This window comes from Mercenaria mercenaria, chromosome 13 (genome assembly GCF_021730395.1).
Source record: "Mercenaria mercenaria strain notata chromosome 13, MADL_Memer_1, whole genome shotgun sequence".
NCBI lineage: Eukaryota > Metazoa > Mollusca > Bivalvia > Venerida > Veneridae > Mercenaria > Mercenaria mercenaria.
In genome coordinates, this window is record NC_069373.1 from 62,633,226 (window position 1) to 62,661,066 (window position 27,841).

At 34.3% G+C, this 27,841-nt stretch overlaps 1 protein-coding gene across 2 annotated transcripts; it reads left to right on the forward strand.

Moving 5' to 3' along the window:
• The first annotated feature begins 171 nt into the window (after positions 1-171).
• LOC123528563 (actin-related protein 8-like) lies at positions 172-27,839 on the forward strand. 2 transcript variants are annotated; one of them, XM_045308370.2, is made up of 13 exons: positions 172-327; positions 10,265-10,435; positions 12,507-12,617; positions 13,446-13,550; positions 16,959-17,132; positions 18,807-18,917; positions 20,001-20,116; positions 20,389-20,539; positions 21,576-21,714; positions 23,588-23,685; positions 24,507-24,765; positions 25,366-25,529; positions 27,186-27,839. In XM_045308370.2, exons 1-13 carry the CDS (start codon positions 268-270, stop codon positions 27,327-27,329), a joined length of 1,803 nt encoding a protein of 600 aa, XP_045164305.1. In that variant the 5' UTR covers positions 172-267; the 3' UTR covers positions 27,330-27,839. The 2 variants fall into 2 exon arrangements, with proteins under 2 accessions (XP_045164305.1, XP_045164306.2); XM_045308371.2 differs by lacking the exon at positions 27,186-27,839 and having other exon boundaries at positions 25,274-25,412.
• Positions 27,840-27,841: the final 2 nt, after the last annotated feature.

Genomic DNA, 27,841 nt, shown 5'->3' on the forward strand with positions numbered 1-27,841 from the left:
ACCCTGTATTGGCTAATGTCTAAACCCGCTTAAAGAGTTAATATGTGGGGGAAAAATCCTCTTATGTGCAAGAAAAAATGTTTTACACTATTCATAAACAAATTGATTACGGGACGCTTAAACACGATATTTGTGTCCGGTTACCGGACATCCGAACATAGACAAGGCGTCCGGTTATCGGACGGCTAAGAACTTTCTACAATTTTGATGACGTAGTTCACATATGTGGCCAATTTCTTAGCTTCCTGTTCATCTAAAATTTAAAATATGCCTGTAAACACATCAAAACGCTTGTACACACAAGTTGCTTCTGAATGTATCCACGAGGTAAACTTTTATTTTTGCTTTAAACTTCATAAAAGCGGCGGTTGGAATTATGGCAAGATATTATTTAAACTTGACATAAGATTTCGCGACGAAGTAATTTAGGGTAGGTGGCTGCAGTTCAGTTCATAATGCCATACATGCCATAATTTTTCAGGACATTTCCGGGATTCTGAGTTAAAATTTCCGGGATTTTTACCCTTTGTCCGGGACATACACCATGACATTAGTATTCGTCTGTTTCATGCATAAATATCATAAAATTATCCCTCGGGATACATGTAGTTTCCGGAGATAAACATTGTTCACTCACTTAGGAATAATTTGCTGCAAATGTCGTCTAGCTTTCTAAGGGAGGTAAATAGGGTAATTCACATCTATAGTTCGGCCCGTGAATTGGTTGCGTTCCCGAGGTGAACAGAATTAGGAGACTTACTACATACGAAGAATTAACCTGGTCATTGTGATTTAGAATCCAGCTTATTTAGTATCATTTTAAAGCTGAAATGTTTATCTAATCATTAATACAAGAGCACCGCCTTGCGGGTGCTGACGCTCATCTGATTTTTTTTGTGTAATAGAAATATTGTCCTACCCATGATTTTCTAAGTCTAAAAAGGGCCATCATTCTTGCAAAAAGCAGGATAGAGTTATGTTTCTTGATGTTTAGTGTCCACTTATGATGGTGAAAAACTGTTGCAAGTTTTAAACCAATAGCTTTGATAGTTTATGAGAAAAGTTGACTTAAACATAATACTCAACCAAGAAAATGATTTTCTAAGTCCAAAAGGGGCAATAATTATTGCAAAAAGCAGGATGGAGTTATGTTGCTTGCTGTACAGGGTCAGCTTATGATGGTCAACAAGTGTTGCAAGTTTCAAAGCAATAGCTTTGATAGTTTAAGAGAAAAAATTGACCTAAACATAAAACTTAACCAAGAAATCTGATATTTTCTAAGTCCAAAAGGGGCCATAAATCTTGCAAAAAGGGGAAGGTGTAAAACGCAGACCACAAAGGGAAAGAAGAGTGCAGACCAGTAGAGTTATATAGGGGGTCTGCAAAATGCAGACCACAAAGAATATACTAGGTATTGGAAAACGCAGACCACATAGAATGTGTGAAAATATGACACTTGTGTTTTATAAGTTAGTTGATTACAAGTTTTTGTGAATTTGTAAAACTACATTGAATAAAAAGACTCACTTTTTAAAAAAAAAGATTTTATTTTTTTTTGCAAAATGTATCTGCATTTTTTATGTTTAAATCTAAAACTATACAAAATTGACATTATTAAAATTCTAGACCATTTAATAAACATTTGAGAGACTTTCATAATATCAAAATATCAAAAGTTGTATCTTTAATACTAAAATATCAATAGTTGAATACTGAATATATAATTTATGCAATTTCTCAAAACTTGCGTTCATTAACTGCCCATACCCCAAAGAAAAGAAACACAAATTGTAATCAAATACATACATTTAATTTTAATAAATTATAAATAAACTTTTGATGACCACAAAGTTATTTTTTATATATAGGCCTAAATTTATACATGTATCAAATCTACTTTAACATTAATTACACCTTCGGTGAACTGCAAAAAAAAAAACCCACACATTTTCAAATAAATATTTCTTTACTACGGACATGGCCGATCACATATTCTCTTACCGGTATATTAAGTCACATGTATAATTGATTGATTCTATGTTCCCTCATACTACCTTCCTAAACTAGATCTACGACTGACAATATTTTTAAATTGTCAGTTGTAGTTAAAGAAATTAGTATGAGTGAACATTGAATCAATCTGCAAATATATATCAAATCTGATCTGATAAAACCTACATATTACAAAAGATGTATTAACAATACTTTAGGCAATTATTTTCTGTTTATGTTTTAAAGCAGTTTTTAACTTTATTTTGGTAAAATATTTTCTTGAAAATGCTACTTGTAAAACATTGATAATTTCTTTATTACCATCTTACACAGTAAATTGTCAGTACATTTGCATATTTGTGACCCTCCTAGCATATTTGTGACCCTCCTATTTTTGCAGTTGGTTAATTACATAAAAAAAGCTCCATAGCCCAGGGGATTTGACAACATTTTACAATATCACAATCTAATTAACATCTAGAAAACATATTTGTGAGCCTCCTACTTTTGTGATTGGTCAGTAAGCAGCATGACACACATCAAGAAAGGCTCTATGGCCAACAATCTAATTAACATGTAGATAAGGGGATTAAACTCTAGCACATTGACTGTATGTGTTAATTGGTCACACAATCATCCAGCTTACTATTCAAAATTAATTGAACAGGATGGGACAGTTGAATTAGATTAGATAAATCAGTGTCTATCAAGTTTTAAATACAACTGACAACTTTATATTTTATTAAAGTGTCACATGTAAAACATACATAACATTTTACATAATATATAAAACAGACAGTTTTACATCCAGCCATTACTGACTTATGATAGCTACAAGAGATAATACATACATAAAACCTATCAGTCAATTAAAAACTATAAACACAATGTTAATAAAATACCTAGAATTAAAATACATATAAAAACAGTATAAAAAAGCCGAGACATTAACCTATATGTCTTATTTCAGAACCCTAAGTTAGAAAGCCGAACTGGAGGTCTATGATCTCCGGTTTATGTCAAAATGTGACATAGCAATAACCTCACAAATTTTGGATTAGTATGCCTACTAGTGAAATTGAAAATTCAGTATAGATGAAACACAATAATTTGATTTTATCCTGTCATATTATATTATTATATAATCAGGTGCAATTAATATTTCTATGATTTAATCAGTCTAAGCCTTTTAAGTTCAAATCCTTTTTTGTTCATGTACCTTTTTATTAAATTTTATTATATGTTATGTCCAGTCAATATTATAAATGCAATCATTGTAATTTGTTGCAGCTTTAAGTTTTTGATATTTTTCTCAAATTAATCATAAATTTAAAACAAATTTATATGTTGAAAGCAGACTAAGTACCCTGTCAATTAACCACATGAAACAAATCAACAATTAGAGTTTATTTTTGAGATCATAAAAACTATGAGCTGAGCCATGCGGAGATGTGTCTTCCGGAAAAATATACTGAAATACATGTCTTTTCAAATTTCAAACAAATGATTCTTCAAAAATAATATTTGCAGGAATCAGGTGCTAATGTCGTTGCCATTTCCTTAATACCAACAATATTTATTATTAATTTGAATACTAAATTTATGTACTCACTGAGAAAATTATTTATTTAAGACTTCTGCAGTTCACTGAAGGTGTAATTATTGTTAAAATTAGATTATCAGTTTATTTTTTTTTTCAACTTTGTGGTCATGTAAAGTTTATTTATAATTTATTACTAAATCAAATGTATGTACATATTCATAATTTGTGTGTCTTTACGTTGTGGTAGTGGACAGTAAACAAATACAAGTTTTGAGAAATTGCACAAACTATTTATTTAAGACCAATTCTCTGTAAAAACCAAAAAAAGTTGGAAACTCATAGTCACAGATTTCCTTTAAACCGATTTTTTCTTGAAGAGGGTGCAAAATTAAGCAAATCCTGTTTTTCATTTTTGCAATATATGTCCCGGTTACCATGGAAACGAGGATGCAAATCCCCAACTTGCTGAATTTTCAAAAAAGTAGGGGTGCAGGCCTATTTTCTTATCTGGAAAGTACTAGAAAGTGTCCTTTATTTTCGTACTTGCAAATTTTAAAGACAAATGAACAAGGTTTCATACCAAACTAATATTTCCAAATATTTATTTGATTCTTGTATGATCTAGACTTTTATCTGCAAGAAAAAATATATTTATGGAGCAAAACATATGTTTATATTGTGCTCTACATCTTGAAAAGTGCACAGGTCTCACCAGAAAAGTATATTTGTTTGTATAAAGGGAAGATGATATTTCAAAAAGAAACATAAATCGTAGTGGGTCATTCAGACACATTCTGGTAGATTTGGGCCAAAGTTTATGATTTGGGGCATTTTTCATATTTTTATTACCTCCCCTTGATGCTCTTCATTTAGGAAATCACGAAGAGCTTATCTAAGTTTACTTCCTGGATCATGCTCTAGTGGCCATATTTTTCAATGGATCTTCATGAAAATTGGTCAGAATGTTCACCTTGATGATATCTAGGTCAGTTTCGAAACTGGGTTACGTGCGGTCAAAAACTAGGCCAGTAGGTATAAAAATACAAAAACCTTGTGACCTCTCTAGAGGCCATATTTTTCATGAGATCTTCATGAAAATACCGAGAATGTTCACCTTAATGAAGATATTTTTATGCTGAATCTTCTTAAATTCCTCGATTTCTCCCTAAATTCTGTGGAGTAGGAAGTCACTCCCTCCCTAAAATTTTGACGTTGGATGATCCCTGTTTTTTCATGCAAAATGAATGTTGTAACCATGGCAACTTGGAAAAAAAATTGGACAGTCATGATAAGTAACCATACAATACCTTAAAGGCCAGTATCAGTTGGTTATGAGTATTTCCAATTGCCTTGAAACTCAAAATTAGTTTACCCAAAAGAAAGAAAAGTGCATACAAGGTTGTTGAGAACTGACCTTGTGACAATACTTTAAGTTTGATAGATCATTTTTATGGTTGTATCCTTCTTAATTCTGCCCAGAATGTGCTTCAGGTGCGTTAGATGCATTGACAGTTTGCAGATGAACTTTTCTTGTTTCATAGAATACAAAATTGATACAGAAAGTGCTTTAAAAAGGTCTAAATTATAATTTTCTTGTACGTTGCCATGGTAACGGAACGTTCTCCTTAATTTCTAGACGAAGTGTTGGACAGTATAACTTTGTAAAATGATTTTACATGAAATATTTATGTTTTGCTATAATTCTGTATCTGGCAATGTAATATTATTACAGGTTATTCTGTAATTTAGGCATAAATGAGTTTGCTGAGAACTCATTTTCTGCCAATTTTCAAATTTCTGTAAAAAGCTCAAATATGAATGACCCACTAAAATTCCTCCTTAAATTGAAATGGGCATCATAGCTCTGCTGAATCCTTACAAGTATTATATTCAGATGCGTGCACTTTTTTTTCTATTGGAAGTTGAAAAATATACATGGAGACCAATTTTTAAAGATAATGTAAAATCTTAGAAGGGGGTATTTATAAAATTGTTGCTTTTAAAACTGTGAAAATGTTGGAAGACAATATTTGTTCTAAATAATTACTTCAGGTATGTATTTCAGGCAAATATGAAAATTAGTGCTCTATTTCAGACATAGAGACCACTATCTGTGAAGAAAATTGTAACATTTTAGTAAAATTTGACACTCAGAAATTGCCATTTTTCGCACAAAGTATAATGTTCCCGTTTCCATGGTAACCAGAGCTGATTCATATCTTTTCACCCTTGATTCTTCATATATGGCTTGAATACTAAAAAGGGTGCAAATATGAAGTAATTCTGAGACTATGAGTTTCCGACCCCTTCTTTAATTTTTTGGTTCTTACAGAGAATTGGTCTTAATATTCAACTACTGCAGTATTGATATTTAGGTATTAAAGATTCAACTTTTGATATTTTGAAAGTCTCTCAAATCATTACTTAATGATCTGTCAATTTCATAAATATATTTCTATCTAAACATGAAAAATGCAGATAAATTTTGTAAAACAAAAAAAAATAAATAATAATAATAATAATAGTCTCTTTAATTCAATGAAGTTCTACAAATTCGCAATAACTTAATTAACTGAGTTTCCAGTGTCTGCACATTATGTCCACTTACAAAACACAAGTGTCATATTTTCACACATTCTATGTGGTCTGCGTTTCCAATACCTAGTATATTCTTTGTGGTCTGCATTTTGCAGATCCCCTATATAACTCTACTGGTCTGCACATTTCTTTCCCTTTGTGGTCTGCGTTTTACCCTGTGCCCTGCAAAAAGCAGGATGGAGTTATGTTTCTTGCTGTACAGGGTCAACTTTTGATGGTGAACAAGTGTTGCAAGTTTTAAAGCAATAGCTTTGATAGTTTAGGATAAAAGCTGACCTAAACATAAAACTTAACCAAGAAAACTGATTTTCTAGGTCCAAAAGGGGCAATAAATCTTGCAAAAAGCAAGATGGAGTTATGTTTCTTGATGTACAGGGTCTGCTTATGATGGTGAACAAGTATTCCAAGTTTCAAAGCAATAGCTTTGATAGTTTAGGAGAAAAGTTGACCTAAACATAAAACTTATCCAAGAAATCTGATATTTTCTAAGTACAAAAGGGGCCATAAATCTTGCAAAAAGCAAGATGGAGTTATGTTTCTTGCTATACAGGGTCAGCTTATGATGGTGAACAAGTATTCCAAGTTTCAAAGCAATAGCTTTGATAGTTTAGGAGAAAAGCTGACCTAAACATAAAACTTAACCAGCCGACGCCGACACCGACGCCGACAACCGCTCAAGTGATGACAATAACTCATCATTTTTTTTTCAAAAAATCAGATGAGCTAAAAATGGAATCCTCAAAGGAATAAAATAAATCTTGTAGATAAAATCGATATTATAAAATATTTCGGGTTAGGTCAATTTTCATGGATCGGTCGGCAAAGGCATTCAGCTGTCAAAATTTTAATTTAGAATATGTGTGACAATCCGGGACGTATGACATGTGTGATAATGCATTTTATGTTTTATTAATTTTGTCATTAACCATACGATAATTACAAAACGTTAGTTATTACCGGTATACAATTCTTCACTGTCACTGTTGTTATTTGGAACTGCCTGCCTTAGTATGCCTTAAGGCAGTGGCTAGTGAACCGTCACCGGTGCAGCAAACCTGAAGTGAGGTCTAGTGCACCATCATTTTTGTTATATATAAAAGATAGCCTTTCTTTGAAGTATAACATATTGTCACCAGTAATATGTATGAATATTATTAAAAGAATGAAGTAAGATAAACCTTGACTTACATGTTTAGGCTGTTATTTGTGTTAATTTACCATTTTACCTCATAGCCAGGGTTTCAGAAATCCCATGTCCGGAGCCCAGGGGCTACCAGAAAATTCTGTCGGGCTACTAATTTTTTTCAGAGCGTGCCCGGCGGGCTACCTTGAAACTCCGTATCGAGTAGCCCGGAAATCAATAATTTAGTCTTCAAATATAATTTTGATAGCTGTCTATAATTCCCTTGTTTATCAGAAGATACATGCCCGAGGCTTTAATTATCTTAACACCTGCTGTCAGTCACATTCGGCAAACAATTAACCGTTTAATCGTACCCGCAGGCAAATGTTTACAAAACATGTGCAAGATTGATTTTAGACTGATCCAGTAACATCAAAGTCGTTGATTGGTACTGTTTAAAAAAATATGCAAACCAGTCTTAAAATTACGTCATTTTAGCGCCACCTGCCAAAGTGTACTTTCGGTTTCACTGACCTCAATATTTATCGAGCGATATTTGGTATTGAGGCAGTTTAGTGCTTACATTGTTTGTTTATGCTTTTCAGTTTAAATACTTGCCTAACATGCAAAAAAAATCGACCATGATTTTGCAAAATATCCGAAAGTATACAGAATTTTGGACAAACATAAATTCGGATAAGCGAAAACACATTGTCAAGAAACTGAGAGACGTTATATATGCGGTTCTAGTCCGTTTATTAAACCAGGCAGACAGGATCAACTTTAAATAATTTTGAGATAAATTACAATTCATACAGCTCTAAATTAGTAAGTTCTAAGGAATTTGCAAGTTTATAAAAATTTATTTGCATTCCTTTTATTTTATTGCCATGTTGCAATAACTATCAGGAGTATTCCTGATAATATTTCTCAGTTAAAAAACATGTAGTTTTATCTTTTAAAATGAGAAAAAGGAGTAATGATAATTGCTATTTAAGAGAACAAAATTTATAACAATCTGCGTATGGCTAAAATTATGAAACCTCTAATAATTTAATCATTCCATTCGCTGTAGTATAGAAGCACATAGTAAATAAACCGAAATGGCCATTGCCAAATAAACTTAAATGTTCGGGCTACCAGATTAAATTTTTGGTAGCCCAGTGGGCTACCAATAAATTTGCAGATTTCTGAAACCCTGCTCATAGCGCTGATTTTCGTTCTTCGGCAACAGTAGTATCCGTCATTTACTAAGATATTTCCGAATAACAACATTGTGTCGCTATCAGCAACGGTCAGTTAAAGGTGGTCAATCACATTTAATCAACTTTTAATGACATTTTTTACTTTTTGTATATTCTGGTAGAGAATTATTTAAGGAACAAAAAGACCGATTACATAGAGTTAGATTCCTATTTGAAATGTATATTTTATTATTTTTATAAAATTTTGTATTTACTCCCCTTTAATATGAAAGTATATAAAAAGCTGGGTATTTCTTTTTATTTCGATACAATGTCTAGTTTTACATTTGCATTTGATAGACATATCAACTATTGAACAATCTGAACCAAAATGCAAGTTTTAAAGCTGTGTGTAGCTTCTGAATTCATTTATTTTCAAGCTATCTTGGTTGCGCAACCAAGATAGGCAAAGGGAGGTAATAATAATTTTTCAAACTTGCGTTTCTAATGAATTCCATCTAAATACATAATTTTTAATGCAAATATTTTACAAATATATTACAGTGTGTCTAATATTTATACATTTCCTTAGGCAAAGTATGTTTATCAAATTTATACTTATGATAAAATAACCCTATCTTGGTTGGGCAACCAGGATAGGAAAATGAAATTTTAAAAATACCTCCAGTGAAAATCTAATTTGTATTAAGTGTTAAGTGAACATAAATGAGTGTAAATGATCAGATGCTAAAGTTTCGAACAAATCCGTTACATGGCCAAAATCTGATTATCCACCTTTAATAGAAAGTTTAGTTATCATATGACTGACGGATTTTTAAGACATATCTTAACAGATACTACTGTTGCCAAAGAACGAAGATCAGCGCTTTGATGTAAAAAGGTAAATTTAATGGCTCATTTTAAAAAAGACTTTGGCATTTTTTTCTGAGAAAACATTATAATTGTAATATATTTAAGTGTATATGGCTTATGGACCCATACTGTATCCTAGCTATGTTACTGACTGAATACTGTCACCTGTGCTGTTCACTTGAAAATGATGAATAAGTTACCTATATTTCACAGCATATTTCAAGTTTCATTAAGTCTGACATTATTAAAAATGTACAAACTAAATGGGAACTATGTATACTAGAAATTAAAGAACAATCAGTTCCTCCAGAAAAGCAGCACATGACTGAAAAAGTTGTCTTTCTAAATTAGAAAAGAATTAAATACTTTGATAAAGCAGAAATCAAATGATGTTATCAAGCACAGAATTTTTCATACTGAACAAGAAAGTAGAAGAAATTTATAACTTAAGAGCATGTGGAGCACAAAATCGACATTTTAGAACAAGGTGAAATAATTCAAATTCAGATATCTTTTTAGCTTAGAAAAGTCATGTCAAACTAGAAAGGTTATAAGTTCACTTGTTATAAATGATGAAAGAATTACAGAGACAAAAATTTTAAGGATGGCCTAATTGGTTGATTGCATTGTCTTAATTTTAATGTAGACAGCTCATGGGGACGGGGTTATATATACCTTGTAACCAATACGATAATGTTATATAGCATTTGATTTGCAAGAATGCTGCCTAAGAATATAAAAAAAACACAGTTTCCTGATATATTTCATAGCTAGAACAGCATTATTATAATTACAAGAAACAAAAAATATGCAAAAAACAGCCTAAAATGGACAATGTAGTGTGAAAATTACAAACAAACAATGAACATTAAAAGTCATTCTCTGTCAGTATAGTGATAGGAAAGCAAAATTGTCATATTGTTGAGTTTTGCTGATATTTTCTATCTTCAGCCAGTACAAGTGAACACAGTAGTTGTTATTCATCCTGGATCATTGAATCTTCGAATTGGCCGGGCATCAGACACATTTCCTGTTACTGTCCCACATTGTATAGCAAGGAAAAGGAAAGATAACTCTGTCCCAGAGTACAGAACTCCATGGATGATCAGGAAAGAAAGAGAAGTATAAATGACTTAAAATCTGAGATTTTTTTTGTCTATTTATGTTTTGGTTCACTTGAATACAAAGTACTTTGGGGTGATCTGTTATGATCTAGTGTCCATCAATTGTTTTCTCAAAACATCTCCTCTGAAACCATTAGGTAGAAACTAATGAAACTTGGCATGTATATCCTTTGGATGGTTCTCTTTCAGAATTGTTCAAAAGGTTCTGCTGGGCTTCATATAGGGACCACTGGAAAGTTATAAGTAGAAAAATCTTCAAACTGCATCTCCTGTTTTGAAATGTTTCTTTGGTGTGTCTACCAAAATTGTTCAAATCATTTACATTTGATCAAATTATTTTTCAAAAAACATTGTTTCAAAGGGATGTAGTGTTACTTTTCCTTAGATACTTTAGTTTTCTGAACTAATAATAAGACAATTTAGTCAGTTTTTTGTGATTCTACATTTGAAGAAAAAATGTGTAAAGTTATTTATTTCAATCACACAAAATACTACATGGCTGGCCCCTTCAGTGGGTTGAAGACACTCAAGAGTATCTCAGATCTGTCCAGTGCTTGGACCGGGATTAAAGCCCAAACCTCCATTCACAGTCAAGTGTTACCAAAAGACTAGCAGGCCACGTTTCAAATGTCATTACAGTTACCAAAAGGCATGCCAGAAAGTTTTATATCGACCAACTAAATTTTGGATATACTTTCCGTAATATGCAAATCATTTACTTACGTGACTTTTTATTAAAGCCTGACACTGGTAATGAACCTTAATTTGTCAAACTTTGAAATGGCATGCCTGGAAGTTCCTGTATTGGACAGATTGCTATTTATACAATAATGTCAATGTCATGTAGTTACAAGTGTACTGGTCAAGTGTCTAAATCCGGACACTTTTGGTGGGTTTTTGACAATAACTTTGCATTATGAAACCACACGTGCATAAAATTTTAACTGTATAATTTTAGGTTCTTTATAAATCTCTATGCAAAACAACAAAATCGTATATAGCTGATTTCATCATAAAAATGTCATCCGAATCGGGCCAGTAAAAGCTTCAGAGTGCTTAAATATTCGGACACTATTTGGGTATGAAATGCAATGAATAAGTGCACCCAAAAATAACAATGAACACGACTTTGTTTGAAATAAAGCAGTCAAATGCAGTCCTGTAAATACATACATACATCTCCGTTCAATTGAAGTTTTATTTCCTGTTAATCACGTGATCATATGGACTAGTTTCTAATTTAATATATAACTGCCAAATATAACAATAATATAATATGCAATAAAGTTTACCTGATCGAAAATTAATGTTTACAAGTTTACGACTATTCTTACCAACATGTGCAGATTCTGTCGCTGTCGTTATACTTTTTGACGCAACTACGGGGATCACTATAACGACGACGCGCCAATTTTACCTAATGAATTGCTTCCCTTGTCTGCAATTTCTCTATTGAATTAATTAATATAAAACAGAAATCGGTTAAATCTTATAGATAAATACAGAGGGTAGTACAGAATTCTAAAACATGTTTTAACATCAGTTTCGATCAACAATGAAAAAGAGTCGTCTGCAATAGGCAAAATAATTTTCTTATTAAATCAGTACCTTGTCGCACCTCAAATAACTGGCGCGCGGTGTATGACGTCATCCCCCACGACACACACTGTTTACTTTTAGCGGTGCGGATATTTGAAGGTAATTTTCTCTGGAAATACTTACATTCATACCCTGTTGTTGACAACTGGTCATCAAAGCTTTCGTTTGCGTCGATCCTGTTCATTCCAGTAAAAAATCACGATCGTAAAGCATTTTTAACGGTGTCCGAATTATTAAGCACTGTCCGGATTTAGGCACTGGACCAGTATACATTTTGTGTGTATTAGTTAAATGCACTTGCTATTTTAGCAACATACAGAAATATTAATAAGAATACATTATACTGTTTTTCCTGTCATTAAGAATATGCAAATTAACAATGCAAGAAATTTTAATCGGCAAAACGAGGAATTTAAGGGGTAAATAATATAAAGTTTGTATTAAAAGTGTTTATTTACTACTTGTTTCAGCATCCAGGTGCAAGAAAACAGAAAGAGCATGGCCTTAAGGCAGCAAATGACTCTTTAGAAGGGAAACCAATGGATTCAGGTGAATACAGACCACCATCTTCAGTAAAACAGGTAATCTAATGTCTAGATAGTACTGGTAATTGCAATGTCTAGCTTATACATTTAAGTCAGAAAAGTTTTAAATGGCTTAGGATGTCTGCATACCTGATACCTGTGGAAGTATTATGTTGATAAGCAAAGTTCAGTTTGTACTGCATTACTAGAACAGAGATTTTCTATAAAGTGTATATATATTTTAATAAGTTTTACACATTCAGCCCTGCCAGACACACAATCTTATTTGAAAGAAAATGGCAATTTGTCGAACAAAACATGAAATATCACAATAATAAGAAAACATGGCTTATTCTTTCTGTAAGAATCAGTGCTTTTGTACTTTGGTCTAGAGTATTTGGTACTAAGTACCAGCATGCACAGGATTTAATGGGAGCTGCTAATGTCCTGTAATGTGCACTTGTTTGACATTCCATTGTTTACCTTTTAGCCCGCTGCTGGCAAATGATTCTGTTTTTGCCACCAGTACGGACCAAGGTCAGCCTGCTCGTCCATGCAGTCTGCACTGTTTGCTATTCAGTCAGTACATTTTCAGTGAACACCCCTTTAGAATAATAAATAGTACTGCCCAAACTGATTGATGGACCAGTCCATTTAAGAAATTTAGCAGGATAAAGGTTAAATTAGTATCATTCTTCCTCCAGAACAGCATATATCTGGATAATTAGTGGCAGCAGAAAATAAACATAGGTCACCTTAAGCATGCTCAGTTATAATTAACCTCTTTATTGTATATTTTGCATGAAGACAGGAAGATTAAGGTACCAGATAGCTGTAAAATGCAAAGTAAAATTGAGTTACTTGTCGGAATATGATCTTTTACAGCTCCATAGCAACAACATTAGAGTAAGAGGCCAAAGAACAGATGTTGCCTGTCCTTATAAATGGACAAACACTGACAGAAATGTGCCGTTTATTATTGGAGAGGAGGTATTGTTGGCATTGGTACAATATTTACCATTTATCACATGTCTGACATCATGAGAGTAAAATAAAGCAATAAAACATAAATTTGATAGTACAGGTCAGAGACCACCAATTCAAAAAAGTACAGGGAACTTACTGGGAATGAGGTAAGTGTATACCTGGGAATAAGGTAACGTCTCTGCGTTCTGATTGGTCAGTCATGTAAACAAACCCAGGAAGTGATTATTTTTTCAAAATTGATATTTTTTCACTGCATTTACAGTATTTTATTATACATTTTGACAAAATTTGCTACATTTTATGTGTATTGAAAAAACGTTTTATCAAACGAATTTCTCCCGCCATGTCAATGATGTAAACAGGGGGTCATCTCATTCACACGAAAATTACTTAAATAAAGTATCATAATTCATATGTTTTTCGTCCGATATTTTGGTAGAACTAGGATAGTTCTTGAAAAACTTGTAATTAGATATACATGTTTCGATGTATGGAAGGCCGTACACGCCATAATGTTACAATGTAAGTCTATGGGAAAACAATTGGTGGTCTTTAACCTAAACTAGAAGTGTAATAAAGCTTTGACGATGATGTTGTTTTAAGTATAGGAGACGTTGGTTCAATTGACATGGTCTGTTATAGGTAAAGAAAGAAGAACTTTTGATGTTTCAGCAAGAAAAGCTTTAACACATACGATAAAAAGAATATGAGCCGTGCCATGAGAAAACCAACATAGTGGCTTTGCAACCAGCATGGATCCAGACCAGCCTGCGCATCCGCGCAGTCTGGTCAGGATCCATGCTGGTCGCTTTCAAAGCCTATTGGAATTAGAGAAAATGTTAGCGAACAGCATGGATCCTGACCAGACTGCGCGGATGCGCAGGCTGGTCTGGATCCATGCTGGTCGCAAACCCATTATGTTGGTTTTCTCATGGCGCGGCTCATATTATATTTCTGTCTTTCCACATTGAATTTATTAAACTCGTTGAATAAAATTGATAAAATGCTTGGCAGAGCCTTACATTTTATTATTTTATTCAACTTGTTTAATAAATTCAACATGAAAAGACACTCGGGTAATATCTTCTATATAGAGTACCTAGATAAATTTCATTCCACTGAGATGATGCTTTAAAGTTTGGCTAGGTGTGTGATATGAATGTGAACAAGCAGAAGATGAAAAATTTCCACATAGTACAGTAGTTGACTCGTAATTATAATCTGCAATTTCTGTATGTTTACAGTAAAACATCGCTCGCTCGAGGTCTCAAGGGGATGAGCAAAATGCTTCAGTTATCCATGGTTTCAAGGGACCCAAACATTGACCAACATACGAAGAAAATTTAATTTTTTTTTTTTACCAGTTGTCATCAGGAGCATTTGCAGAGTAAACGGTTATTCATAATAATAACATACTTGTGACATTTTAAAAAAAACGTATTACAAACGTTATCTATGATAGACGTTTCAATATGTAATTTGTAAATGGCACATGTGAAGAAACAACTAAGATTTTTTTATTTTTATTTATCAACAAGTGTATATCAGAATTATCTTCTCAGTTTTATGAAAAGGCTTTATTATTTCCTTCATTTGCATGCTAACAACTGCTGATTAAAATACTATGATCTCATAACTATCTTCTCGATCCCGAAGAAAAAATGTTTTAAGTGATCAGTTACTGATCGAAATTTGATCAATAAAACTTTTCTTCAGCCTTTTACCAATAATTAATCTCTTTATAAGATGAAATATACCGACAAACAAACATCTAAGATAGTTGGGGAGTAGACCACGCAATTCTCACGGTGTGTGAAAATGTTTAACCGAGACACTGACCGCCGAAGGTGTGAAAAGTTTTGACACCTCTGCTCGAGTTTGCCAGAAGAAACGAAGAATAAATTAATACACAGGGACCAGGTGTCATGCTCGAGCGATCGAGTTATCGATGCTCGACCCAGCCATGGTAATTTCACATAGAAAATAGAAGGAAATCGGCTGGGACCACATGAATTGCTCGAGCGAGCCCGGGTGCTCGAGTCATCGATGCTCGAGCGAGCGGTGTTTCACTGTACATACTTTTTAAGCAGAAATTTTTGTGAGGGTTTAATTTTTGCTTTATTCGCGAGGCCCTACATCTCTCGTGTATATATTCCCCATTAGTATAATTCAAATTCAAGTAGGATACCATTTTTACAATTAAGTGAATATTAACCCAATTCACAAAATTTTGACCCAGTGAAAATATGTGCTTATACAGTACTTTAATTTTGCATTTCAACATTCTTAGAATGTAAATGTACCAAAGCTGAGGAGGCATGAGGCTAATTGTAAAAAGTATTGTTAAACAGCAGTTACAGCAGTTTTGTGCTAGAATAATGAAAAATAAAGAATGATTATGACTAGAATTCTCCAGTTTCAGTGGATTTAAAAAGTTATCAAAATGGTGCTTTCCGCTTATCTGTTTTTGGACCTCTTTTTCACCAAATTAACTATGAATGGTGATTGCTTGTTTTCAGCCATGAAACTATGGAATGGATCAAATGGTTGCAACATATTGTTAACACTGTAGAGGCCATTCTCTACCTGATCTGTTTGAAACCATGTTTATCTTGATGAATTCTAGAGCTAGTTTGAAACTGGGTCATATTAAGTCGAAAATTTGATCCGTGGGTCAAGATCATTGAAAGTCTTTGTTAAAAGTGCTGTCTCAACTTTGAAGTTGGGTTTTCTGGTTTACTCAGATGAGGTGATTTGTGCTAAGAAGAATACATTTTTTTCAGATGCAGTGACATACTGATTTTGCACAGTATGTGTGTATAGTCAAGTGTTGCTGTCCTCCAACAACTCTTCTTGTGTCTTCTGCCTGTACTGGGGGAGACATATTGATTTAGCAGTGTCTATCTATCTGTCTGTATGTCACAAAGTTTATACACGTGTATAGCACCAATACATGCGAAGCTGTCTTAAGCGGGAATAACCAGTACTGGCCTCTAAGTTAGGTGGGAGACACTTAAGAGCATCTCAGAAATTTCCTATGCTTGGACCGGGATCGGAACCCCGGAGCTCTGGATTGGCAGTTGTGTCACCACTAGACCACTAAGCCACCTATAAACAGTTTTATTGAAGTAAATGTATCTAAGTTTATACTAATTTATTTATTCTCGATTGCCAAACAAGTTCTTACAACTTATATTAATGGCTCTCGAGACTCATTCCCGATGGAACCAACCTCTAAGAGCAGAGAGAGAGGCAATGTGGAATTTAAGTGTCTTGCCTAAGGACACTACCGCCAAGGCAGTGGTCGGAATCGAACCCGGGACCCTTCGTTCTCAAGGCGGACGCGCTACCACTGCGCTATTGCGGCTCCAATGTATCTTGATAATGAATATTTCAAAAATTGTTTTACAGGTGATATATATAAAACCAGACACTGGTTACAGTATTAACTGGCCAATGAGAAGAGGCAGACTGAATCTTCATGATGGACCAGGCGGTACACTGAACGCAGTAATGGCTGATATAGAAACCATCTGGGGAGCAGCTTTACAGACTTATTTAGATATTCCAGTCAAAGATCTCAAGGTCTCTTCTGACAAACATTTTATATGCTTGTTGTACCCACCGACAACAAAGTTGTAAGGGGGGGTATACTGGTTTCAGGTTGTCTGTCTGTCTGTCTGTCCGTAGACGCAATCTTGTGCGCACCATCTCTCCTTATCCCCTTGACAGAATTTAATGAAACTTCACACAAGTGATCAGTACCAACAGTAGTTGTGCATGAGGCATGTTAGGTTCTTTTAGAAAAAAAAATTGCAGAGTTATGGGACTTTGTTTTTTTGTTACTATACTATATACATAGGCACAATCTTGTGCGCACCATCTCTCCTCATCCCCTTGACACAATTTAATGAAACTTCACACAAGTGATCAGTAACAACAGTAGTTGTGCATGGTGCATGTTAGGTTCTTTCAGAAAAAAATTTTGCAAAGTTATGGGACTTTGTTTTTTTGTTACTATACTATATACATAGACACAATCTTGTGCGCACCATCTCTCCTCATCCCCTTGACACAATTTAATGAAACTTCACACAAGTAATCAGTAACAACAGTAGTTGTGCATGGGGCATGTTAGGTTCTTTCAGAAAAAAAATTTGCAGTGTTATGGGACTTTGTTTTTTTGTTACTATACTATATACATAGACACAATCTTGTGTGCATCATCTCTCCTCATCCCCTTGACACAATTTAATGAAACTTCACACAAGTGATCAGTAACAACAGTAGTTGTGCATTAGGCATGTTAGGTTCTTTCAGCGACAAAAATTGCAGTGTTATGGGACTTTGTTTCTTGTTAACATACTATATAAATACAGTCTGCATATGCAATCTTGTGCGTGCCTAATCTACCAAACCCTTGCACACAATTTAATGAAACTTCACACAAGTGATCAGTACCAAGCCTAGTTGTGCATGGTGCATGTTACATTCTTTTAGATAAATATTCTGCATAGTTATGGAACTTTGTTTTTTGTTACTATACTGTATACATACAGTCTATATACATACAGTCCACATAATTATGCAATCTTGTGTGCGTCAGATTGCAATGTACTGTGTCAGTGCATGCGGGGGGTACATTCATCACCTTTAGTGATAGCTCTAGTTTATTCCAGTTTCATTTTGAGTAAGATTTTTAAGAATGCTGGAGTTACCATAGTAAAATTGACTATTTGATAATTTTGAAAGAATGAATTGATTGAATTCATTTTTGGCACTCAGTTATATATAAAGTTGTTTGATTTTGGTTACAATCGCCAAGTTTTGGAAAAGTTCTGGCCACTTTTCAACTTAAAATTTGATTGTCCATTCAGTAAGTCTTGAAGGGGTGAATGGATTGATTTCATTATACCTGTTTAATTTTTACACAGTCTTTTAATTTTAAAAATTAGGTTCATTACAGACATTTGTAAAACAGGTCTTTATTTTGTACTGGAAGGCGGTGTTACATGGGCATTATTAAGTCAGCCTGAAGGCAGACAGTTATAGTCTTGTAAGGAAAAAGATAAATTGGAGTTTTTAACCAGATGTTTCAAAATTTTATCACTTGTCCACATGAATCAGAAGTGATGAATAAATAGCTTCTGACAGATGACCTGTCAATTTGTCTGGCCCAGAAAGAGACCTAACACTTGTCCTTCACTTTCTGAGCTAATTGGGCTAGAAATTATGTGTGTTATGCTATTACCTTTTCAGTATTATAAAGCTCTGCTGTTGATACCTGATGTGTATACACATATGCACATTCGAGAAATGGTGAATGTGTTATTAAACAGGCTTGGATTTGGTGCAGCTATAGTTCACCAGGTATGTCATAGAATAATCTGTAACTGACAGCTTGTTGAAAGTTTGAGATTTCAAAACACACGTTGTGTATGCAAGTGTGTAGGAAATCTTTATACATAGTAATAAGCATCAGTTAATACTTGTTTGATCAATTAATTTAGTTGAAAGCCTTTAATGTACAAAGGTTTACTCTTGAATTATAATTTGAGCCGTGCCATGAGAAAACCAACATAGTGGCTTTGCGACCAGCATGGATCCAGACCAGCCTGTGCATCCGCGCAGTCTGGTCAGGATCCATGCTGTTCGCTTTCAAAGCCTATTGCAATGAGAGAAGCCAATAGCGAACAGCATGGATCCTGACCAGACTGCGCGGATGCGCAGGCTGGTCTGGATCCATGCTGGTCGCAAAGCCATTATGTTGGTTTTCTCATGGCACGGCTCATTTGGTTTTACAAATGTTTTATCAAGGTATATGTCTTTGATGAAAATTTTAATGTAAAAAATTGTTATCACATTGTGATACCCGATGTTGTAGTACAGGTGTTAGCATCTTAATGCAGAGGTTGCGGGTTCAAAGGAGAACGGAACTCTAGTTGTGCCTTTGCCCTCTGTTTTATTTAGATGCTTATTTGAGTTTTATTTAGACATATTAGTTTTAATTTTCTGTGATTTAACTTATATAGGTCTCCTTGGCTGAGTGGTTAAGGTTGATGACTGAATCACTTGCAACTCACAGATGTGGGTTCGAGCCTCACTCGGGGCATTGAATTCTTTATTTGAGGAAGCCATCCAGCTGGCTTACGGTAGGTCAGTGGTTTTACCCAGGAGCCCACCCATGATGAAATAAAGCACTGAGGGGCACCTGGGATCTTACTTCTCCTACAACATGTACAAAGCTGGAATGTCACCATATATGCTGGTGCAACATTAAACCCAACAAAAACAAAAACTTTATCTAGCATAAATAAGTTACGTTAAGCCGTGAGTTATTGCAGTCTGTCATTGTCTTATCGAAATACTGTTGAAGATGCTGACTCTGTAGAAACACTGCCAGGCATGTATTAAGATTTTTGATACGATGCTAGATTTTGATATATGTTTCAGGAGTCTGTTTGTGGAGCATTCGGTGCAGGTGTACCTAGCGGCTGTATTGTGGATGTTGGGGACCAGAAAACAAGCGTTTGTTGTATAGAAGATGGAATCTCACACAAAAATACAAGGTTGTTTACTTTTAAGAATAAAATGACCTTAGATAATGTGTTCTTGGGTATTGATGGCTGCAGTATGGACATTTTTTTCTTCTTCTTGGTTAATTTTTGATATGGGCTAGGACGTTAGTGCAAAGGATATTGACTTTCATAAAATATGTTGGAATACCTTGAATTCTGTAAAACACTGTTAAACCAGGACAACTTTTATTGTATTTTCCAACTATGTTAATGATTGGAATTTGTTTTGAATATGAATTATATATGTCATTTTACATCTACAGGTTAACAATGGAAATAGGGGGATGTGATATTTCTAGAATGTTTCTTGAGTTGTTGAATACTCTCGGCTTTAATCCAGCCCTTGACCTACGACTGTATCCAGACTCTCTTCTTGTACAAGAATTAAAGGAAAGATTGTGCCATCTAGATCATGTAAGTACTAATGTTAATTTTCATTGATTTCTTTGAATGTTCTTGCAAGGTGGTAACTATTCTTTATGACCGCTTCATGGATGCCATACCAGCAGTCTAGCATGTTGGAGTTGTGCACACAGCAGTCTAAATATGTATTACCAGGATTCAAACCAATAACCTCAAGCTCAGGAGTCAGGCACCTAACGCTACACCTCAGAGCTTTTATAATATATTAAAGTATTTCAAGATGATATTATAGTGTAATTTAAAACCATGAATTTGCTCAAGCAAGTCTGTGATGAAAGGAAGTTCAGATCTTTACTGCAGAAAACATGGTATTTGTCTGGCTAGTTGGCCAGAATGATTACCTTGATGAAATCTAGGCCAAGTTTGAAAATGGGTCATCTGGGTTCTAAAACTAGGTCACTAGGTCAAATCAAAGAAAAACCTTGTGTTTGCAATAGAGGCTGTATTTTTCAACTGATCTTCATGAAATTTGGTCAGAATGATTACCTTGATGAAATCTAGGCCAGATTCAAAAATTTGTCATCTGGGTTCTAAAACTAGGTCACTAGGTCAAATCGAAGAAAAACCTTGTGTATGCGATAGAGGCTGTATTTTTCAATTGATCTCATGGAATTTGGTCAGAATGATTGCCTTGATGAAATCTAGGGCAGGTTTGAATATGGGTCATCTGGGGTCAAAAAGTAGATCACTAGGTCAAATCAAAGAAAAACCTTGTGTATGCGATAGAGGCTGTATTTTACAATTGATCTTCATGAAATTTGGATAGAGTGATTGCCTTGATGAAATCTAGGTCGAGTTCTAATATGGGTCATCTGGGGTCAAAACCTAGGTCACTAGGTCAAATCAAAGAAAAACCTTGTGTATGCGATAGAGGCTGTATTTTTCAATTGATCTTCATGAAATTTGGTCAGAATGGTTGGTTTATGGTTTATGTAATACAGATATAACTTGGACTAATTCAAAGAATTTTACAATAATCATGACAGTATTTAGACATTGAATATATTACATTTTTATTTCCTTACAGAACAGGTATGGTTATTTAGAGGAATCTATTCAGATAAAGCGACCAGGAGAATATATAACAAAGTACCTGATACAGATAGGAGATGAGCTGGTTCTTGCTCCACTCAGCTTATTCTCCACAGACATGCTAGCTTTACAAGGTAAATCATGTAGAATATATAACAAAGTACCTGATACAGATAGGAGTTGAGCTAGTTCTTGCTCCACTCGGCCTATTCTCCACAGACATGCTAGCTTTACAAGGTAAATTATGTACAGATAGGAGACAAGCTGGTTCTTGCTCCACTCAGCCTATTCTCCACAGACATGCAAGCTTTACAAGGTAAATCATGTACAGATAGGAGACGAGCTGGTTCTTGCTCCACTCAGCCTATTCTCCACAGACATGCTAGCTTTACAAGGTAAATCATGTACAGATAGGAGACAAGCTGGTTCTTGCTCCACTCAGCCTATTCTCCACAGACATGCTAGCTTTACAAGCTATATCATGTACAGATAGGAGACAAGCTGGTTCTTGCTCCACTCTGCCCATTTCCTACAGATATGCTAGCATTACAAGGTAAATCGTGTATAGATAGGAGCCAAGCTGGTTCTTGCTCCACTCAGTTATTCTTCACAGACCTGCTAGCTTTACAAGGTAAATCATGTACAGATAGATGAGCTGGTTCTTGCTCCACTGAGCCTATTCTCCACAGACATGCTAGCCTTACAAGGTAAATCATGTACAGATAGGAGGCGAGCTGGTTCTTGCTCTCCTCAGCTTATTCTCCACAGATATGCTAGCTTTACAACGTAAATCATGTAGAATATATAACAAAGTACCTGAAACAGATAGGAGATGACCTGGTTCTTGCTCCACTTAGCCTATTCTCCACAGACATGCTAGCTTTACAAGGTAAATCATGTAAAAACATTCTTGTAATCTGCCAACAAATTGTAGTTTGCTTTACAAAGTTATTTGTTAAATGCAGATTACATTGTTTTTGACTAGATATGACCCAGTTTCAAACAGATGCTTTGCAAGATAATTTGCAAGAAAATGGATTTTCTTTTGCCCTGTCAATGTTGAATTAATGCTGATTGTGATGAAACTTGCCATGAATGTGCCCTCTGAAACTCAGCAAAATTTCAGGTGTGCAAGTTAATTATAATTCTAACACGATCGGATTCATTTTCCTATTAAACAAAGAAGGCTGGAAACAGTGAATTATTATACAACAATTCACTGTTCTGACGACACAATTATAGCGTCAAACGGCATAGCGGCGCACTGGAAAAGAAACTGATTGAAACCGGGCAAATATTTAATGAATGCCGTCAAGGATGTACTTTAAAGTACTTGGTAATGTGTTAGAATCGAAATAATATATCTCATTTAGTGATTTGCTCTTGAATAAAATCATTGTTTGTCGTTCAGATGCATATTATTATATCACTCGGGCTGCGCCCTTGTGATAAAATTCCTTCGCATCCGACCTCCAAACAATGATTTATTCAGCGACAAATCACTAAATGAGATAAACAAACTTCTGACAAAATTAGATATTAAGCACTTTGACTTTAATTATCTTACTTCCCATTCCTATTTTTAGAAAGTACCAAACAGCTGCGATCATTAAAGAAACAAGAAAATCATGTCTTTTGATTTGGTATATGTATTACCACATTAAGACCTAATGAAACACTTAAGTTGAGAGAGTCAGGAGCTATAGGTGAAATATATTTATGTTTGCCCTGTGAGATTTTTAAGAAACAACCTGCAACGGTAGGTGTAAATTTATTGAATAGACTCTGAAAGCGATTTAGGCAGTCTCAATACTTGTTGATGACTTGCAGCCTAACTGCATAAAATGTATTATTCTACATTGTTTAAACATAAATACAAGGTACTGTACAGCTGACACTTATAACCTTCAGAACTGTGCTGTTGTTACAATTTTAAATAAAATAAAAACAAACACGATCCATTTAAGGTGAAAATTTGGATATTTTGATTGAATATCTTTTTTATAGGGGAGAATCTGTGTAGATTACAGAGAAGAAATGAAGGGGATCCTGCCGACCCACATGATGATTTCTACCTTAAACAGGTCCAGACAAGACAAGATCCCGTAAGTTGAACCAATCTCATTTGAAGTGCATTGTGTGGTTATTTTATACTTACAGCTATGAAGTTTTCTATCATGCCATAATAGATCAATTTTCGGATTTTGAGCAATTAATTTATAATGGCCTAGAAACAAAATATATTTTGACTTTGGATGGAATTTTGAATTATGAGGGTGACTTGAAACTGACGAAAGGACCAGATCTATGCTGATCTTGTTAATTGCTATGCAGTCTGAAAATGAGGTTTTAAGCTTGTTAAATCAACAGCATCAACTGTATGGCCTCACTAACATTATAAAGAGTTTGTGCTTTTAATGGCAGTACTTAGTAAGGTTATTCAGCCTTTAACTGAATTGCTCTTAAATGTCAAGAAATTCATCACCAAAATACATCAATGATATAAAAAAAAGACAGAATTTGCACTAGTAACTTTGTTGTAGAGGACATATTACTTTTAATTACATGATTTATTTTATCATTAATTCCCTGAAATACGGTCTATTGTTGTACCCAGTCAAAAATTCATATGGGCCATTGTCTGTATGTCACAAAAATCTTCTGTATAAAAGTCCTTATTTATTACTAAATAGTATAAGTCAGAAGATAATCACCCATTGTCTTTCAAAACAGGCTTGTACTGTTATGTTCCTTTGGAATAATCTTAAACCCATTGAAATGAATCTCTATGTTAGAATTGTGAATAATATTTATAATAATGATTTACATATAGACTCTGAAACAATGTCTTCAGAAGACTCTTGTCAATTAATTTTCTTTGTAGTTGTTTCACATAAGAGTTTTCTTTTTTCTTTGTGTTTTAAAGGCTACAAAAATGTCTAAGAAAAAGGACAACCAAGACTCAGCACGAGAAGGTCCAGATCTAACGTTAGATGAGTCAGGCCTCAACATTCTACAAGATGATGACTCTAACGATATTCCAGACTCCATGGCAATGACAGATACAACAAAATCTCGGCGAGGTGATGGAGAGGAGGATATGGAGGAAGAATGTACAGTGGAACAAGTTGCTCCACCATTGATGGGATTAGACGAGGCAGTTCTTTATAGCATTGATAAATGTAGTATGTAATCAATAACTGTTTTGATGTTTCTTCAATATCAAATTTTATTTGAAAAAAGTGGGCGGAGTTGTTTAGAGGACTGGCTTTGCCCCCAGTTCTGGTTGAGCTGTACAAAGAGCAAACTATGTCATGAGAAGATGTTATATAGCTGGCTTATTGAAGACTGGAAGTTTTGTTAATGATATCTTAACAGATCTTTAATTGTGAGGAGTTGAATTCAGTTTAATTTTATAAAAATGTCCATCTTTATATGAAAAAGTTCTATATCTGTTGCCACTTTCCTATCCCGCAGAGCTTCTCAGGTAAATAAGTCAGCAACTTTAACCACTCGACCACAGAGGCTCAGATATAGAGAGAGAAATTAAAGCACATGCAAAGCTTCAGAAAATTAATATAAAGGTTTGAGATTTTTGAAGCATAGGTATAGGTATAGAGGTGTTAAAGCATTGTCATTTTGCAAGAAAATTTGTTTCAAAGGCCATGTAATTTAACAATATACATTTTTTAGGAAAAGACATTTTTATGGAGAATCTATCAGAGTAACAAGCAAACAAACTGTCTACAATATTACAATGAACAAGTGAGAAACATGTGTTTCAGAGTCAGATGAAATGAAGAAAAAGATGTATAGCTGTATAGTTGTGGTGGGAGGAGGGTTTAATTTTGAGAGTACACAACCATGGTTACAATACTGTATATGGAAGAACATGCCAGCTTATTTCAGACCAATGTTAGAAACTATGGATGTTATTACAAGGCCGAAGGTTTGTTATCTGTGCTAGAAAAATATTTTGTTAAATTACCATTATGTAATGTCTATTGACTTGGCTTGTTATGTTAGTATGGTTGAGTGTTAAGGATTTTTAGCTGCAAGCGAGATTCATAGAGCAGTAGCTGTGTCTGTTTGTGCATTAGTTTCTGCCCACTTGAAACTTCACTATATGTTTCACTATTTTAAGTGATTTCTATGAAATTTGACACAAGTGTTAAGCATGATGAGAAGGTGTGACAAGTGCTAGAGTCCGGTCTCTTACCTCAAAGGTCAAAGTCATGGGATTTAGTACTAACCCTAACCCAAAAGTAAGGGCACTCCACTTCAATTGCATCTCTTACCTCTGATATTTCAAAAAGAGCCTGTGATACCAAATTTAGACATTTTTGCAGTCAAGTTTTGTCAGAACCAGTACAAACCCACTTGACTTTTTTGGCATCTTTTAAAATGCCAATTGCTTTTGTCAAAATTATTGTATAACAAATAAAAAATGTGTGAATTTTTAATGGACAGGAATGACATAAATAGTGAAAGAATAAATAGATAACTTATTATTTGAAGTAGTGTTTATACAAGTCTTCGTGTGGTTAGTCAGTCATATACTGAAAATTTGCAGCATGAAGTACTTCCACAGTTTAAAATTACAGTGTAATTGAAATAATGAAGTAGATAAAGACCAAACATGCTGTCAATTTCAAAATTTACTATAGTTCCAACGTTTCAGCTACGTGCCTTCATCAGGTAATAACAATAGTAATAAACAGCGGAAATAACGACATACATAGTATGTAATGTTACGCTAAAATAGTGGGAAACAGATGACAGTAAAAATGTGACGGACATCACATGTATTACTTGTAACATGTTATAATGAAAAAATACATGTACATGTAAATAATTGATACCTATGATTAAGTAAATGAATACGTATAGCAGCAATAATGCAGCGTAATATAAATTATCATTGGATCACAAAGATGCACATGTTCCTATAAATTTTTTGTTTGTTTTTTTTTTTAGTGTAATTGAAATGCAACTTCATGCAAATGATCGCCAAAAAGTATAGATGTTGTAACATGTTCTTTTGGGACAGCTTAGGCATTTCAGATTTATTTACCCTTGGTCTTAGGCAGAATAACTTATTTTCTCAGACCAAGTGGTATTGCAAGGTATTAATCACCTTCAGTGATAGCTCTAGCTTTATACTACTAATTTTGTAGAATATGGTAATTAAAGATAATGATAGATATTGATTTAAAGAATGTAAAAATAATATATATACAAGGAAATATACTAATTTGATATATAGATACATCTGATTGATAAATATGTAGTTGGTGTGAAGACTGTTGATAAATAAGTGAAGACATTTCAAGATATTACTAAATAATTTGAGCCGTGCCATGGGAAAACCAACATAGTGGGTATGCGACCAGCATGGATCCAGACCAGCCTGCGGATCCGCGCAGTCTGGTCAGGATCCATGCTGTTCGCTAATAGTTTCTCCAATTCCAATAGGCTTTAAAAGCGAACAGCATGGAGCCTGACCAGACTGCGCGGATGCGCAGGCTGGTCTGGATCCATGCTGGTCGCATACCCACTATGTTGGTTTTTTCATGGCACGGCTCATTTCATTATTTGAATTCAGGAGATGGATCCACAGATTGTGGCCTGGAAGGGTGCAGCCATTCTGGCTTGCTTAGATACAACACAAGAATTGTGGATTAAACAGAAAGAATGGCAACAATTTGATGTTAGAATGTTAAGAGAAAGAGCACCATTTGTATGGTGAACATTTATCTGACACAAAAATAGAAGAAAAAGTAAACTTCTAATGCAACTAAAAGAGGAAGGAGATAATTTGTTCCAGATTGAAGCATCTGTTGCTTTCATTAAGGGAACGTTATGTATGAGGTAAAGTGTAAAGTCAGTGATGAAATTGGACGTCTTGAAACTGCAGCATGTAATTGCATAACATTAAAACCTACTTATGGCAAGTGTGCATTCTGAGACTGGATCTGAAACTGACTTTTATTACCTGAAGTGTTCAAAGATCTCCCATATGCCTTCTGCAAGACATAATAACCAGCTTTGTTTTGCTGTTTGTGTGCAGGTATAATTTACTAAATATGGCGGAACATATTATGATTGTTGGTAGAGTCAGGGGAGGTAACTGATGCCAAACATAATCCTTGGGAATGACATTGATGTTAAAAGTTGTGGTTGTTACATAGGTGATGTAATGGCAAAGTATATGTAATGTGTTTGGAAAGATTGGTAAAGTAAAGAAATAAATTACAAATA